Source organism: Engraulis encrasicolus, chromosome 10 (genome assembly GCF_034702125.1).
Source record: "Engraulis encrasicolus isolate BLACKSEA-1 chromosome 10, IST_EnEncr_1.0, whole genome shotgun sequence".
Taxonomy (NCBI): domain Eukaryota; kingdom Metazoa; phylum Chordata; class Actinopteri; order Clupeiformes; family Engraulidae; genus Engraulis; species Engraulis encrasicolus.
The window spans coordinates 31491816-31509233 of NC_085866.1; the positions used below are offsets into that span (position 1 = coordinate 31491816).

General features: G+C 45.7%; 1 protein-coding gene across 1 annotated transcript; it reads left to right on the plus strand.

Moving 5' to 3' along the window:
• Positions 1-1736: 1736 nt before the first annotated feature.
• Positions 1737-16895, plus strand: ankrd33aa (ankyrin repeat domain 33Aa). The gene is made up of 5 exons (XM_063207586.1): positions 1737-1862; positions 8929-9293; positions 10859-10988; positions 12401-12541; positions 15795-16895. The coding sequence occupies exons 2-5, from the start codon at positions 9027-9029 to the stop codon at positions 16586-16588; spliced, it is 1332 nt and encodes a 443-aa protein (XP_063063656.1). The 5' UTR covers positions 1737-1862; positions 8929-9026; the 3' UTR covers positions 16589-16895.
• Positions 16896-17418: the final 523 nt, after the last annotated feature.

Genomic DNA, 17418 nt, shown 5'->3' on the forward strand with positions numbered 1-17418 from the left:
TGAAATGAATGAAGGCGACATTGGAAACAACCTCCCTCAGCTTTTTTGTGTTATCCTTTTGACGTTTTGTACAAAGTTTTCAAGACATAGTTATGACTTAATTATTTGTATACCTTTTTAATGCTTTGTACAATGTCAATAAACAAAATCAATCAATTAATCAAAGGTGACATACAGATTTATAATCATCAATGTAAATAACATCTCACCTTTTACTCATATCACTTCCATTCATCTTTTCTACTTCCTATATATTTTTTTTTATCTTATTCTTATTATCACTGAATGCACCTGTATGAGTCTATCTTTGTCTATGTGCATACAAAGGTCAGTGTGTGGTTTTGCGTAAGCGTGGGTGATGTGCACGGCTTGCGTATCCTTATGTGACTTCACCTGCATTTCTGCAGGTTCTGTGTCTGCATTTTATAAGACACATGGCTTCCACTGTGTGGGGATTTCCATAGAGGCATACAGAGCCATCGCCCCAGTCTGACATCTGTAAATGAGTCAGTTAGTCACAGCATGAAAGAATCAAATTATCCAGTGTGACTAAAGGACCACTCGTATCAAAATAGTCGGCGAGTCCTCAAGTTGAAGTTGCGAAGTAGGACATCAGGAAATATTCTTGCAGCAAAATTGAACAACAGACGCCAGCAATGTCTGTGTGAGGCAAGAAAGACAGAGAGCGTGTGTGAGAGAGAAGAGGGGGAGAGACAGAGAGTTATATTAAACAGAGTAAAAAGGGGAAATGTTTGCATATTTTTATGAAGAGGCATAAAGATGGAATGAGACAGAGCAAGAGAAAGAGAGACAGACAAATGAAGAAAATAGGGATAGGATGAGAGAGTAAAGAAGATAGGTTGAGAGAGAGAAAGGGAAGAGGGTAAAAACAGATCAGAAGGCAGAGAGAGAGACACAGAGAGAGAGAGACAGAGAGAGAGACAGAGAGAGAGAGAGCAAAAAGTAGCCCTGAGCCGGGCCGCTTGTACTGCCTCTAGCTCCACTAATCCCCAAATCTGCTGTAATGGGGATGAGAGGAGAGCAGAGGGAGCAGCAGAGCTGGCTGGCTGCAGGGCTATGGCTATGTAAAGACTGGAGACTAGAGGAACTCTTCTCTACTCTACTCTACTCTACTCTACTCTACTCTACTCTACTCTACTCTACTCTACACGCTCCCACGGCCACCTGGAGGAGCCAGACGGAGGAGAAGATGGGAAGGAGGAGGAGGAAGGTGGGGTGAGGTGGGGTAGGGGTGTGTACAGTGTCAGGATGTAAAAGCATGGCAGCAGGAGGAGAGAGGAGGAGGAGGAGGAGGGAGGGAGGAGCGGTGGGGTGGGTTGGGGTGAGTTGGGGTGGGGGTGTGTACAGTGTAAGTGTCAGGACTTATAGAGCATGACTGGAAGGGGAAAGGAGGAAGAGGAAAGTGGGTTGGGATGGGGCGGGGTAGGGGTGTGTACAGCAGAAACATTCAGATGAGGAAGATAGGATGGGGTGGGGTGTATACAAAGTAAGTGTCAGGACGACTTGAAGAGGAGGAGAAAGAGGAGGAAGAAGAGGGGTGGGGATGAGCTTGTGTACAAGGGGGAGGGGAAAGTGGTTGGGTGTGGGGGTGTGGAAGAGATGAGGCTGGGTGAGAGCCAGGGTGGGGGAGGAGGAGAGGAGAGGAGGAGAGGGTGGAGGTCAGGCTGGGACTGAACTATGAGGACTTTAGCCAGTTGGTTCCAGCCCAGCAGAGCGTGAGCAGCACTCTCAAGTAACAGCGGCCGCGGGACGATGATGATGATGATGATGATTATGAGGATGATGATGTTGAGATAAAGGATACGAGACTCAAAGAAGAACAGAGGCTTTCCCATTGACAGGTAACTACAAACTTTTATTATGGTCGGTCAGACAGGCCTGAGAACGGTCATCATGTAGTATCAGAAGTGTCGCTGTGTACGCTACGCTTGTGGCAGTGGCATTAGCCTCCTAAGTACACACAGGTGCACTGACAGGTGCACATAGCGCTGAGGCGTCGCTGAATATAGCTGAGAAGCTGTCTCCACGTAGCCAAGCTATCCGGCTTTAAAAATATCCCATTTAGGGGGCTAAAACGCACATGTTACAATGGAGTTTTCACTTTTATCCACCTGGTGTGTTTCCATCTAAACAGAAGAAAAAAATACCCACATATTAAAATATCCTGCTACGTGAAAACAGCACCTGAGACTGTAGAAGACTGTACACTGGAATTGTAGTACGTAGAACATTACTGCTACTAACTTACCTTACCTTACGTGCCCTGCGTTTTGTATAGCATCTCTAATTGAAGTGCATTGAGGAAGAAGGGTCGTCTATAATTCCATTACAGAGCCGTGTGGACACACGCTGATGTAGAGGAGAGATAGCGAAACACATGGACATGTTGTTGGCGGAGTGTGTTGAGTTATAGCTCGGCCATGTGGACTGTTGTTTGGAAGTGTGTGTGTGTGTGTGTGTGTGTGTGTGTGTGTGTGTGTGTGTGTGTGTGTGTGTGTGTGTGTGTGTGTGAGTGTGTGTGTGCGTGTGTGTGTGTAAATGGCCTGCATGGACAGCAAAGTCACGGCAAGTTAACAGACTGAAATGTGGTTCTCAGTGGACAGGCTGTTTATGTTACTCTCTGACAGAGAATGTTTTCCCATCCCCACCCACGGTAATTTCTACAGCAAAGCAGACGTTGGAGCAGACATGAACGCGCGCACACACACACATGCACACACAGACACACATCAATACAAACTACAAACATGCAGACACAAATACATGTCCACAAATACAAACAATCGCACTCAAAAACACACAAAGCTGTGCCTGCTCTCCCTGCCAGTGTGCTAAAGACAGATTGGTACAGTGTGTTATGGGCAAATGATGCTAAAAATAGCCATAATGTGAAGAAAATAGCTGAGCTCTTTCTGTCCCCAGCTTAAGCCTGTCTTGTAGGCTGACTAGTCCCTCGCACAGCAATTTGCTCGATGAGGGAGGGGAAAGAGGATGAGAAACAGCGTGTGAGAGAGTTCGTGTTTCTTTTCTTTTTTTTTTGGTCTTGTTTTTTTTTACTTTCACATTTTAAAGGCCATATGCGCTATCCGCAATGACCGGAAGGTCAAAAGGTCATTCAGTGTAGTCATCTGCCAATTGAGGAAATAAGCTACAGCAAAAAAAGATTATCCAAAAAAGAATTGAAAGAAGTGTGCAAATTTCTTCCAAAAAAACACAAACTCCCTCCAAAGTCGTGCTTCAGAACATCTGAAGAGTCGTGTCCTTCTTGCTCACTGATGTTTGTGGCGTTACAGAGGTTTATTGAGATCACAGAGTCTATTCTATTGAGACTACGAAGAATCACGCAGCACTTTGGTGCTAGCAGATGTGCAACAATGTCCGTGCCATGATCCACAAAGGAGGTCTTGTAAAGTCTTTACCCACTGGATCGCTGCCTGCCTGCCACTACTGCTAGTCAGTGGGAACCAGCAACAGGCTGCGTAGCGTAGCTGTGCTGCAGCTCCATGCAATCTCCTCAATGTTATAACACTGACATGCGAGCATGCAGGGCTGGCCTGGAACCAAAAAACATGACTCGGGCATTTTTGCGTGGGCCCCCTCTCTAAGTTGTGGGCCCGTCCCTAAGGAAATAAGATACAAAAACCCAAAGGCACTGACCCCTTTGAAGACTCTCAACCCACTGGGAAATGCTGCGTATGCTGCCAGATTACCAGTTCGGCCGAATAGCAAAGGGACGTTGAATCGACGGCGTTAGGCATCATCTATACGCGTTGATTCGATGACAATTGGCATCGGTTCAACATCCCTCTGACATCAGGGAGGCCTTTTACCATGGCCATCATAACACACTGCTGCTGTTCTGGAATGAAAGTCAAGTCAAGTTATTTTTGTCCTAATGTTCACAAAAGCCTAGCAGTAGGCTACGATGTCAAAGGAATGTATTTTACTTATGTTGTCGCTATACCCTACCAGAGGGTAAGAAGTTGTAGGCCTAGGCCTAGTTGTAGATTGTTGTTGATGTTTGGCTTTACTCATCACATCCGACACACAGTTTCCAATACTTCACTTTGTTCCAATGGTCAAATCTGTAACTTCCTTAGAGTACAGTATGTTGTGATATTACAAGTTTATTTTGTCTGAATTTTGGGTTATTTCAGAACCTATAGGACCACGTATAGGATCAAGTCAACTGTGTCGAAAGGTGTGGAATTCAACTCCCTACGTGTCGAATTAACTCATTAGGGAGTTTTTCAAATGTTCTCGATATGTTTTCTTTTTTAATGAACACTGCAAAATTTACTACGTACTGTAATAGTAGTTCTGAGCCAGCTCAGCACGTTGCACTGTTCCATCTCCGACAGCTTATCGCACAGCAGACACAAGTTTGCTGCCACAGATTATGTTGCTGTCAATCACGGCCAGGTGTCCTCAGCTCCAAGGGAGCAAAGTGAAGTTGAGGATCCCTCCCCATGCTATCCCAGGCTAGTCCACCACGTCAGGATAAATACAGTACACATGGGCTACTCCTCCTGCCTCAGAGTCCCTCTAAGGTCATCACCTCTACCCTCTGGTCTCCACTCTAGTTAGCACAACAGCAGCAGCCACATCCAGAGAGTGTACCGACAGTGCCGCTGACAGGTTTGGCTGGGCCCGGGACAAAAATCTCTGAATGACCCCCTTGATCCCTTTTTAAGGACAGGAAAGGCAAAAGAATTTATTTCATGCAAATATAGCGTATTCTCTCTCCCTCAAACCAACTGAAATCAAATTAGAACCATTAATCACAAACTTCATGAGGACCCAGTTCTGCTGGGCCCGGGACAAAATACCCATCTGTCCCCCGCTGTCGGTGGGCCAGGTACTGGACATAGGCTACTCACCTTAAGCCTGCTCTCTATGCTTGCTAACACAAGAGTGCTAATCTTTGAATCCTTGCTAGGTTAACACATAACACACTAATCTTTTTCCACCACTCCTCCCCCACCTGTCCACTACCATTTGCGACACACTACCCACCAACACGTGCAGGACTGCAGATCCAACCGTATCTCACGCCTTTCGTAAAGTCTTCACGAAAAAATAGAGTAATTTTCGTGGTGCATTCACGTTATTGCCCGCCTTTCGTAAAGTCTTCACGAAAATAATAGATTAATTTTCACGCTGCCTATTCACTTGAATTGCCCGACTGTTGCCTAGCGACCCACTAGTTTGATGCCCTTTCGGTAGCCTACCGTCACATGGTAATCAAACATTTCAAACAAGCAATTTAGGGTTAGGTTTAGGGTCAAGGTTAGGGTTAGGGTTAGGGTTAGGGTTAAGGTTAGGGTTAGGTTTAGGGTTAAGTAGGGTTAAGGTTAGGGTAAGGTTTAGGTTTAGGTTTAGGGGACATAAGGCGTAAGTACCGAAAGGGCGTCGAATTAGTGAGTCCCGAGTGTATCAGCAGTGTTCTGTCAGCACCCCCTCCCCGCCCCTGCAGACGTTTGGATAACCATAGCAGCAGTGGGGCAATTCAAGTGAATAGGCAGTGTGAAAATTAATCTATTATTTTCGTGAAGACTTTACGAAAGGCGGGCAATAACGTGAATGCACCACGAAAATTACTCTATTTTTTTCGTGAAGACTTTATGAAAGGCGTGAGATAGGGCTCGCAGATCAGAGGGAATCCTTGCTTGCTAGGCTAACACATAATGCTACTAAAACACTACTCCTCACCCACCCCTGCCTTCGTACCTTACCTCACCTACACTGCCATCACCGTGTGCAGGCCTGTGTTACAAAGGGAATCCTTACTGGCAACCCTAGGGTTGTCAACCGTCCCTTGAAATACAGAATCGTCCCGTATTTATAAACAAAAGTATGGTACAACACAGGGGCGGAGTGGCCCACCTTTTCCCACCGGGAGAATTTTCCCCTTGGCGGCCCTCTTTAAAAAAAAAAAAAAAGCGAACAACATGGTTTCCTAACCAAAAAGACAAAAGCCACGAAATCTGCAGTCGTACTATATGTGAACATTAGTGTTGTCAAAATATCAACCTGAATTGGAGAATTTAGCCTACACCTTGATGAAATGCACAGCCAGTGGTGTAGTCGTAAAACGAAGTATTATACACACCCATTTCAAAATTTCAGGGATTACAGTATACCCACTTAAAATTGTTTGATCCATTATTTACAATAGCACAAATATATACATAGTACACATCAAAAAATGCTCAAATATACAGTATACCCACTTCAAAAAGTAGACTACACCACTGGAGCCATCATCACAGTCCAAAGCATTCATAGGCCTACTAGGTTAGGCTACATCACGCTACTGTTCCATGGAAATGTGCACTCCACTGTCATTTTGACAGTTTGAAATTGAAATATCGTTAAGGAAGACAGGATTAGCATGGGCACAAAGTTTTGAGTGTGGGGATTTTTAGAAGAGTAGGCTTACAAAACATATAGTAGCCTATAGCTTACAAAAAGTCTGTCTACATTGTGCAATAAACCCACCATGCAGCAAATAAGCCAAACCTAGCTACTTCAAAGCACAACCATAAGTCAACAAAATGTATAACCAAACGGTGTAGGCCTACCTTAAAACGCTTTCTTCATCGCAGCAAATGTCTTTGCTTCTTGCAATTACATTTTAATCCACAGTTTAGGCTACACACCCAGCACTGCTCACATCAGAATTTGTGGTAATTATTTTGTTCCATTTCTTCAGACATTACATAGGCTACATCCTAAATGTGCCACATATAAATATATGTATGATATACATTATACTGTAAGGAGATATAGGCCTACCGCTAGTTCTAACAAACCAATGCCATCAAAACATGTACAACGTGTTTTCCTGCTTAGCTGCAGTTCACCTCCTTACCACTTGGTGGAGTCTGTTCGTAACCCAAGTCAATAACCACAGAACAAGTGAATCTGGAGTGGCAGACTGTAAACTGTAACAGTCATGTGGAAATCGGAAAATAAATAACAACTTACTAATATTTCCATTCCTTGGTAACCAATATAAATATCACAGGTTCTTGAAATACTGAAAACGAAACTATGTTACTAAGATCTAGTAAACATCCGCGATCTACGGTGTATGAACATTATCAGTAGAGAAGGGGTGTGGCCAAATTACTGTTTGACACCGTCACTGAGGTATTGCGGTGGGGTAGACGGTATATATAGTGGTGAGTCAATGTTTTAACTGTAAGTAATGAATTGGAGTTAGTTAATCTATGCAATACCGCACGAACATTTCGGGCCGGCTGAGAACATAAGGGGTCTGACACACCAAGGCGGTAAAGCGGCGCGGAACGGCCGCGTTTTTTACCGGCGTCAGTGAAAATACATTGAAACCTATCTGTCCTTACACACCAACCGGCGGTAGTCGGGCGTCAGCGGCGCGGGAGCCGGCTCCGCGCCGCGCTGGATTTGGAAAATAGAACTCGAGCGTATTTTTCACGCCGGCGACCGGCGGTGTCTCATTCAAATGAATGGCAAAGTAGCATGCTAGCTTTGGCTGTGGGGAGGGTTTTGAATGGGACTGGCCGCGCACGCCGACGCTGTCAGTGTGCAAGGCAGAGAAAAGCACGCCGGCCAAAACTAAGCAGAAAGACCGCGTCCGCCCTGCGACCGTTCCGTTCCGCCTTGGTATGTTTTGGCCCTAATGTGGTCAAGCACTGCGTGGCCGGCCGAGAACATAATGCGGCCGCTGAAATATATTTCGCGGCCGCGGCCCACCGGGACAAGTCCCCGATCTCCCGATGGCCACTCCGCGCCTGGTACAACATTTCCTGGGGGATGGCCCCAGACCACTGCGAGAATGAGCGGCATTTCTCAAAGTGAATTGGTCTAGCCTTGCTAGGACGACTAACGCCCATTTTTCGTGGATAGTTATCCATAGTTCTAAGTGCAATTGATAATTGGATACACCTTGGAAAAATTGGCAAATATAGCAAGGCTAGGACACTTCACTTTGAGAAGTACCCACTGTCTCCTGTTTTTGTCCCACACAGAGTTGGCAACCCTAAGCAACAACACTAACACATATTGCCTCCTGCTCCTGCTTCTCCTGCCACCCAATCTATCTACCCTACCCACACCTTCTACTGCTGTCATCAACCATCTTCTGTTGAGCTTACTTTCCTCACAGCATATATTTTGGATGATGGTCAGCGAGAATCATGGATAATGGTAGTGAAAAATCCTAAGGTGATGTAGGCCTATATATTTGAATGTAGTTATGGAGTTGGACATCTTGAAGGTTGTTTTTTGCTTCCTGACATTCATAATTGCTTTGATATCAGTGATCTCAAAATGTGTCGAATGTTTTGGATCTACCTCAAAAGATATCCAGTTACATGAAATTGACACATACTGAGTGAATGTTGCCAGTTAATGTGAACATACACTGTAAATCAAATCTCCTCTTTCCCATCCTCCCCTTCCCTTATTCTGCTCTTCATCTCTTCCCCTCTCCCCCACCTACTCCTCCTCCTCCTCTTCTCTTCACCTTCTTCTTCTTCTTCTTCTTCTTCTTCTTTTGTTCCCCCTATCCCTTTCCACTCTCCAAACATCACATGCAGACCTGTGACACCACAGATCTGTACCCTTCCCACCCTTCCACTCCCTATGTTACTCCATGGCTGAGGTGCCCATGAGCAAGAGACCTAACCCCACACTGCTCCAGGGACTGTAACCAATACCCTGTATCTAAAAATAACTGTAAGTTTCCTTGGATAAAAGTATCAGCTAAGTGTAATATAATTTAATGACACAGACTGAATCCTGCTTGCTATCTAGCATATACCTCAATTTTTTTCTCTGTTCTTATCATCCTTCCCCTTCTCCTCTTTCCCATCCACCCCTTCCCTTCTTTTCCTCTCCTCCTCTTCCTCTCCTCTCCAGGCCCGTGATGCCGAGAGCGACGCCGACGCGGCAGACGCACCTGTGGACGTGAGAGACCACCTGTAAACACCACCTGACCTGGGGGACCTGCCACCCCAATGGCAGTGGCTAGCGAGGACCCCCACCTGGGCGTGGGGCCCGACCCCGACCTGTCCGAGTGCTCCCTGGCCGGGGAAAGCGACGACTCGGGGAGCGTCCTGTCGGAGGACTCGGTCCTGCCGGCGTACGAGCGGGAGGAGCAGCAGGGAGGCCCCATCAACACCCTGTACCAGGCCTGCAGCAGGAACGCACCTGCCTCTCTGAAGAGGATCCTGGAGCGCGGAGTCACCAAGGAGGAGGTCATGGAGCTGGACATCAACGGCAGAGTAAGATTGATTGATGGACGATTTGTTTGGGTCATAGCCAGGGATATATACTTACTATACAAAGAACTTGGATATCGAGGACAGTCATCTGATTCACTCATCATGGTTGCCTGGCAAGCCAGACTAAATGTGAGATGAAATGTGAATATTTAGTCCGGCCCAGATCAATGAGACATTGGAAGATTGTTGATGGGAACAACCCATTGTTTTTCAAATCGTGTCTGTGCCTGTAGGCCAACGCTCTGACCAAAACCCAGCCCGATTTGCATCCAAAGATTCAAAACAAATCTCCTGCGTTGTGATTGGTCATGCCTAATTCATTCAGTTATTTACTAAATATACGACTACATTGTTCCCATAAGAGTCGTGACTTGTGTTGCATTGAAGTGCTCTGTACATACTGTACCATGAAGCATGGGCATGCTGTCTTTATTGGATAAGATTAACAGGAATCAAGTGGAAAAGAGAGAGAGAGAAAGAGAGAGAGAGAGAGGGGTTGAAAAATGACCCAGGGCAGATTTCAAACTGGGTCCCCATGGACAGGTGCATTAGCCTTTTTTATTTGGGCAAAGTTTGAAGATTTCAGATGATTTTAGCCCACATTAGCAATGGAGTTGTGTATACGCTTCACAGTAAGAGTTGAGACAGGTCCCATTAGAACCAGAGTGTTTAGTGGCTGCTCTTGGATGATAGTCCCTATCCAGCTCAGTAAACAACAGTAACAACAGTTAGCAGTATATAATAAACAAAGCCCTATTGCATCACTATGTGTGTTGTTATATAGCTCAAGGTATGTTGTTTAGTCTAACCGCGCAAACACACTGAACACGTCATAAGCGACAACGACAATGGAAGTAATTTACTTTATATAGAGGAGCTGGTGACAAAAAAGACAAAAACAATTTGGGTGACAAGAACGACAGTTTGTAGTTGAACTTCAGCGAATATTATGGTAATGATCTATGATGCGACTCTTAACCTACAGACTCAGCAGCCAATTGGAATGTTGTAAATACTTGCATGCTGCTTTTATTGGTCCTCCTCTGCTGCTTTTATCACCCGTGTTACTCTTGATATGAAAACAGTCCAGCGGGCCCTGCCGTGGCCATCTGGTGGGGCACTCACTTGCCGTGCAGCTGACCCGGGTTCAATTCCCGGCCCGGGGCCTTTGCCGACCCCTCCCCAAAAAATATCTTTCAAAAAAAATAAGAAAAGGAAAATAATGAAAACGTCCAGCGTCTCTTCTGGTGTGTTTGTGCGGTTCCAAGTTCCATCTTGTGTTTACTTCATGTATACTTGATACATGTTTTATGTATTAAGAAGAGACTTGAGACTTGATTTAGACAACATACTTTTTTATAAAGACTGTAACGATGTGAAAAAGATGTGAAAAATCGTGTACTTAGAGTAATCATTACCGCTGTATACAATAATTGAATGAAATAACTTCAGAGCAACAAGATGACTTATTTCAGATGAGCTGAGTCAGAAAATATGTTTTACAGTGTTTCAAATCCGGCCTTTTTGTCTTTATTGTATGTTTTTCTCTCTTCACTCTACCTCAGAATGGACTGATGACGGCAGTGGCCAAAGGCCTCATAGACATAGTGAGCATACTCCATACGTGTCCCTACATTGACATCAACCACCAAGACAACGACGGACACACAGCTCTTATGCTGGCAGCACATTCAGGTTGGCATCGCCTCTACGAATAACACTCTCAGTGCTAATTCAACACTTTGGGAGTTAAATATAGCACTCATGGTGTTGGTGCTACCTTCTAATTGTTGAATTAACGCTCACAGCTCACTCACTCGCTAGCTCGCCCACTCACTCACAAGTCACTCACTCATTCATTTATTTACTCATTCATTGATTCACTAACTCACTCACTCACTCACTCACTCACTCACTCACTCACTCACTCACTCACTCACTCACTCACTCACTCACTCACAAGTCATTCACTCACTCACTTTCACACTCTCTCACTCACTCACTCATTCACTAACTCATTCACTCACTCCCTCACTCACTCACTCACTCACTCAATTAACATTCATTGTGTAGCAGCTAGCATACAGTTTATGGTGTCCAAATAGTTGTAGGCAAATTGTTATTATTGGACTTCTTATTGAACCTTGAAAGACGTTTAGTTCTTCAACTGAGGGTCATTGATTGAAGAATGACAAGTCTTTCACGTTCCAAGAAGGTCTGTTGGTTAGAGCTGAACTTTTTGGATAACATGACCTGGAGCAATGAGAATGTTCAAAAACATTTCGGGTAACTCTGTGTTTCTCAAACTCATTGGGTTAGAGGTGAGCCCCAAACATTTGTCAACATTTCAAACGGGCACCAAGTTGTACGGCGTTGCGAAGGATACAGATGAGTGGGGCGGGGCTTAGTTCCCATTGGAGGGCATTAGTCTATTTTATTTGTCAATACTAAGGGGGGGCATTTGCAGACTTATGATCAGGTCAAGGGGGCGTTTGGAGGCTTATGATGAAGTCAAGGAGGCGTTTGTTCAAAAGGTTGAGGAGCCACTGGTCTAGAGTGTATTTGGTCCCAGATTAGGCCTACTCTCTATGTGATGAATTAAAGCATTTTTACTGTGCTTCTCCCTTGCAAGTGGTTCCCTGGGTGTGGTGCTGTGTTACTCACTCACCTGCCCTTACACAGTGTGAACCAGTCACTGGATTCACCTCTTATTCCCTGGCCTTCCCTTACCTGCATATCACTAACCAGGTCTACCTTCATACAGAAAATGCTTCATTCTTTTCCAGCACCAGCTTTTCTATCACTCACCGGTCCTCCTTAGATAGTGTTATCAGCTTCCTGTGTCCATTTCTCAACTCGTCGTAATGTACACAGAACTAACCAGTCCCTGTACCCACCACCCTTCATCCACTGTCTTTTTCTCGGTTGGGATTGGGGAAAGCTTTTTTTTTTACTGCTGTGTTTCTGCTTTAGTTGGCACAGTCCAAGCTGTTTTCTACATGACTTCACCTCCTAGATATATAAAAATGTGAAATTCGTCCGTCTAGTCCCATTTTAAAAGAAAAAGTAAACCTCTCTGTGTGCCCTCTGTCTGTCTCTGTTCCCAGGTTTCGTGACCATCCTCAACTACATCCTGAACTATTATCCTGGAGTGGAGGTGGAGCTGATGGACACCAGAGGCTTCACGGCCCTGCTCAAGGCATCCATCGCGGGACACAATGATTGTGTGTCCACCCTTGTGATGGCAGGTGAGTACATGGCATGGGCATAACTTTCTCTTTGTGTGGCATAGTGTTTCTCAACAGGGGCGCTACAGCCCCCCAGGAGACGTTGGGGGGAACGTTGGGGGGCGTTGCGAAGTAGCCTATACAGATGAGTGGGGCGGGGCTTAGTTCCCATTGGGGGGCATTAGTCTATTTTATGTTTTAATACTAATGGGGGTGTTGGGAGGCTTATGATGATGTCAAGGGGGCATTTGTTCAAAAAAGGTCAAGAACCACTGGAGCAGCACAATATCCCAGCTGCAGTTGACTCAAAGTGCTTTCATTCACACACATAATCCTACACACCAGCACACACACACCAGCACTGGAAACTCCCATGAAGGTTGAAGAACAGTGGTGTCATCTTGGGTTCAGGAAGTAACACACACCTACCAGAGCTTGACATTTACTTTTTCACTCACCGGACACTGTGGCTAGTGGTATTTGTGAGTCGCTAGCCATTCAGGTATTCCACTAGCCACAGATTTTATATTGTGTTTTTTTTTCTTTATCATGATAGTGGACGTCTCACCTCAGAAGATGAGGTGCTAATTCAAGATGAGTGTATAGCTTTCTACATGGAAGTATATAGCAAATAGAAACTTTTAAGTTGAGCTTAAATACAAACAATTGATACACAAGGGGCAAACATTAGAATATAGGCTACTATGATGTGTATGTCAAACTAAGGAATAAGCTGCCAGCCAAATTAGCTAGTAACACTGACAGTGTTACTAGCCACAGACAAGTTTTACCAGCATTTGCCGGGTTGTCAGGTGCCAATGTCAAGCCTTGACACATACACACAAACACCATTTCCATCCATGTAGGAGCTGACATTGTAGCACTACAGGAGTGTCAAGAGAGCCAACCAGAAATGTCATGTTCATAAATGCAAAGCCTGTATAATTAGTCCCCACCACTTTTTCAACAATATTATGCAAAAATAGCATACCTGGACAATTTGCCATGTCCCCACCACTTTCCAAGCCAAACCTACACCTTTGGGTGAGTGGCTCACCAGACTTCCAATCTGTATCTTTTCTTTAGTTATTGTAGACACACATCAGGGTGCATATTATGGCGGCCTTATACATTCACTTGCAAAAACAATTGTCCAAAGATAACATTTCTGAATGGGTAGTACGCATTTTAGAACATAAACTGCTACATCCTCTACCTTTAATGTACAAAAATAGAGGATTGGTCCCATATCTCTAGAGACTGTTAAGAAACTTTCAAAACATTTTCTGGTTTATGAGTAAGGATGTGTGTGTGTGTGTGTGTGTGTGTGTGTGTGTGTGTGTGTGTGTGTGTGTGTGTGTGTGTGTGTGTGTGTGTGTGTGTGTGTGTGTGTCTGTGTGTCTGTGTGTGTCTCTGTGTGTGTGTGTGTGTGTGTGTGTACGTTCTACTGTATGTGTGTTGTGTTACACGGTTACACGTGGGGTGATGATGACGCAAATGCAGGTTTAAGGCCCAAACCTGAGGACAGTGACTTTTGCTGATCCTCCAGCTAATCTGCAGCCACTCTTGGCTAGCGCTGGATTAGCCATGTGTGGACTTAGAGGGAAGTTATTTTGGGCCCTTGGCTTGCCTTGCCTTCGCCTTTGCCTGGCTGACTGGACTAGAGCTATTTATTCCTGACACGCCTATTAATGGCACCATCAAATTAGCGGGAGTCAAAAATCAACTCGCAGATTTCTTTTTCTGTCAGTCTGCGCGGCCCCGCGAGCTAGCATCGTTTCCTGATTTAAACAATACATGAGGTGACGGGCTGTCTGCAGACTGTGTGGGGGTGTGTAACGTAATGCAAGGGACCAACTTAGTAGCGAGACAAGTACGTTATTGATCATTTATTTTCTTAAAATATAAATACTGTAAATGACCAAGTGACCATTTTATCATGATGAATGCTTTCATTCTCATGTACAGTATGAAAAAGTACAGTCAAACTAAATCCTGATATATTCCTTACAACATCTGTTCCATTTATGACCACAGGGTGGGGTGATAGTAGTCATGAGCTTTCCTTTCTCTTGCAAGATGAGCCTTTTTTTCCCCTAGAATACTTGAAAGACCATTCACACATTGCTTCGCAAATAATTTTTTGGGTTAACAAATCTTATATCGGGTAAAGAAGAAATCGGCCACTTATTCCTCCATCTAGTTATGGCATCCTTCAATCTATTGATGTATGTATCCTCCATCTGTGCTTTGTTGTTTTGCAACTCATTTTTAAGTGGTACGCACGCACACACACACACACACACACACACACACACATACACACACACGCGCGCGCGCGCACACACACACACACACACACACACACACACACACACACACACACACACACACACACACACACACACACACACACACACACACACACACACACACGCTCATTTGCACCTTTTTGACAGACAGGCTGGTGTACCTGCTTGTTCATTGCTCATTATTTGACTTTTCATTCATCATCAGGTGATTTACGTAGATGAATCAGAGCTGTTTGAAATAAACTTTGCTGCAAGCTTTGCAGCAGAAATTGTAGAGATTGATATTTCTGGTTGGCTCTCCTGTCACTCCTGTAGTGCTATAATGTCAGCTCCCGCATGGATGAAAATGGTGTTTAGGTGTGTAGGTTTGTATTACTTCCTGAACCCCAGATTCACACCGCTGTTCAACCTTCATGGGAGTTTCCAGTGCTGGTGTGTGTGCTGGTGTGTAGGAGTATGTGTGTGAATAAAAGCACTTTTGGTCAAGCGGCAGCTGGGATATTGTGCTACACAAATAAATGCTGATTGATTTGATTTGGGAAACAGCGTAGCCCCATAATGCATGCAGTTCGACCAGTGGAGCACTGTAATAGTCATTGTAAAGTTAATGCCCATAGTCTAACACTACTATAACATTACACAGGGACTTTAGCAACAGTACACTATGACATGGCCATTGCCATTCTGCTAACCGCAGATTTATAATGCCGTGTCTTAATGGCTTACGTTAAGACATGGCGTTAGAAATTTGCTGTTACCATAATAGCAATGACCAAGTCGTAGTGCATTACTAAAGGCCTAGTGTTACACTGTGGTACTATGGTAGGTTTTATGTTAGTAATCATATCCATGACTATTATAGTGTGCCACTGGAGGTACGGCATGCATTAAGGAGCTACAAAAACTATTAAAAACTATCCATTGAAAACTCATGACTCATGATTTCTCTTGCCTGTGCTCAGGAGCCGACGTGAACGCCGTGGACGGCCACCATCTGAAGGACGCGCGCGACTGGGCCCTGAAGACGGGCCACTGGGAGACCTTCCAGCGCATCCGGCGGCTGGCGGCCAAGCCGCGCGCCGACCAGTTCTGCGACAGCTACGTGCCCGAGTGGCCCGACCTGAAGGAGCTGGTCGCCAAGGCAACCGCCCCGCGGAGCGTCGGGCAGCGCGTGGCGCACAAGCTGCGGCAGACCTTCACCTTCACCTTCCCTCAGGACCCGCAGGACGGCGGCGTGCTCGACAGCATGGTGCGGATGACCAGCAGCGTCCACAGTCCCCTGATCGCCACGGGCTGCCACCCGCTCTGCCCCACCAGCCCGCCCGAGGTGGGCAAGCGGCGCATGGCCGTGCCCGAGCTGTCGCAGGTGCACTCGGGCAAGGAGCTGGAGGGCCGGACGCGCCACAGCGCCGACCGCGCGTCCATGTCGTCCGGCTCCTCTGGCTCCTCGGCGGCCTCCGCCTCCTCCGTGTCGATGTCGTGCGCCAACGGCGTCAAGACCTTCATCCCCAGGAACGTGGGACGCCGCAACAGCGTCTTCCCCGCCGGCTGCATCCCGCAGATCCGCGTGACCAAGTCCAGCGAGCCCACGCCCAAGAAGGAGAAGAAGAAGAAGAGGTCCAAGTCCAAGACCCACCTGGAGCCGCCCATCTGGAAGTACAAGGAGGCCAAGGAGGAGAAGAAGAAGGAGAAGAAACGGCTGGAGAAGGAGGCCAAAGAGAAGGAGAAGGAAAAGAACAAGAACAAGAAGAAGTAAATAAACGAGACAGTGCCATCGTGGCAACCGGCCAGTTGTTTGGAGCACACCTCTTTATGCTGCTGGGCGGCTCACAGCGATGCTAGCGGACCTCCCTGCCAACTAGCATTCGTTTGTTTTTGCACTGTTGTTCCAACACACATGGCTTCTGAATGGAGATACTCTGCTGACTCTTTTGATGTTACAGAGTCCTCAGGCCATGTTGGCAGTTCTGCCCTGCACTGTGTCGCAGTGTGTCCACTACTTTTGGGGAGAGTGACATGTACTGTACATGTACCACTGTACTGGCAAGGACTTTGTGGCCAAAGCACTGAGATTATACCTAAACTAATGTTTTTTTTTTAGCTAAGGGCCCTGGAACTGAAACGAATGAGCCCATCACCGAAAAGACGGGTGTGAATTCTTCTCATATGGGCCTGGTTTTGATATCCAGATACAGATATGTAATGTATGTTTCACTCGAATATGAATCTTCTTGCTTCCTTTTTTGAGCCATGGAAAGTACCCAACGCTTGTCACACCATCCAGAGTTGTGTTTTAGGACATCATGTGTCAGGATTCACATACTACATTTTTTCTCCCACTATCTATATTTACCAAGCAAACAGAAGGAGGCACCTGAAAGAGCCTTTGCCAATTGTTTATTGGGGGATTAGCGAAGTCTCCATATGTTGTCTGCTAATTAGTCCAAGGCTTCAGGGCCGCTGCTAAGGTGTTGGAGGGCCTAAGCACAACTGGTCAGGAGGCCCCCCTCAAAAAGAAATAATAGTAATAATAATAATAGGCCTACGTTTTTTTTAGTTAGTCTCAATTTAGGAGGCCCCCATTTT

Bases quoted from the DNA above. Each gene is read 5' to 3' on its own strand.
- ankrd33aa (XM_063207586.1), top strand. From the start codon at position 9,027: ATGGCAGTGGCTAGCGAGGACCCCCACCTGGGCGTGGGGCCCGACCCC. The intron at 9,294-10,858 runs GTAAGATTGATT...ACTCTACCTCAG, and splicing joins AGCTGGACATCAACGGCAGA to AATGGACTGATGACGGCAGT. The intron at 12,542-15,794 runs GTGAGTACATGG...GCCTGTGCTCAG, and splicing joins GTCCACCCTTGTGATGGCAG to GAGCCGACGTGAACGCCGTG.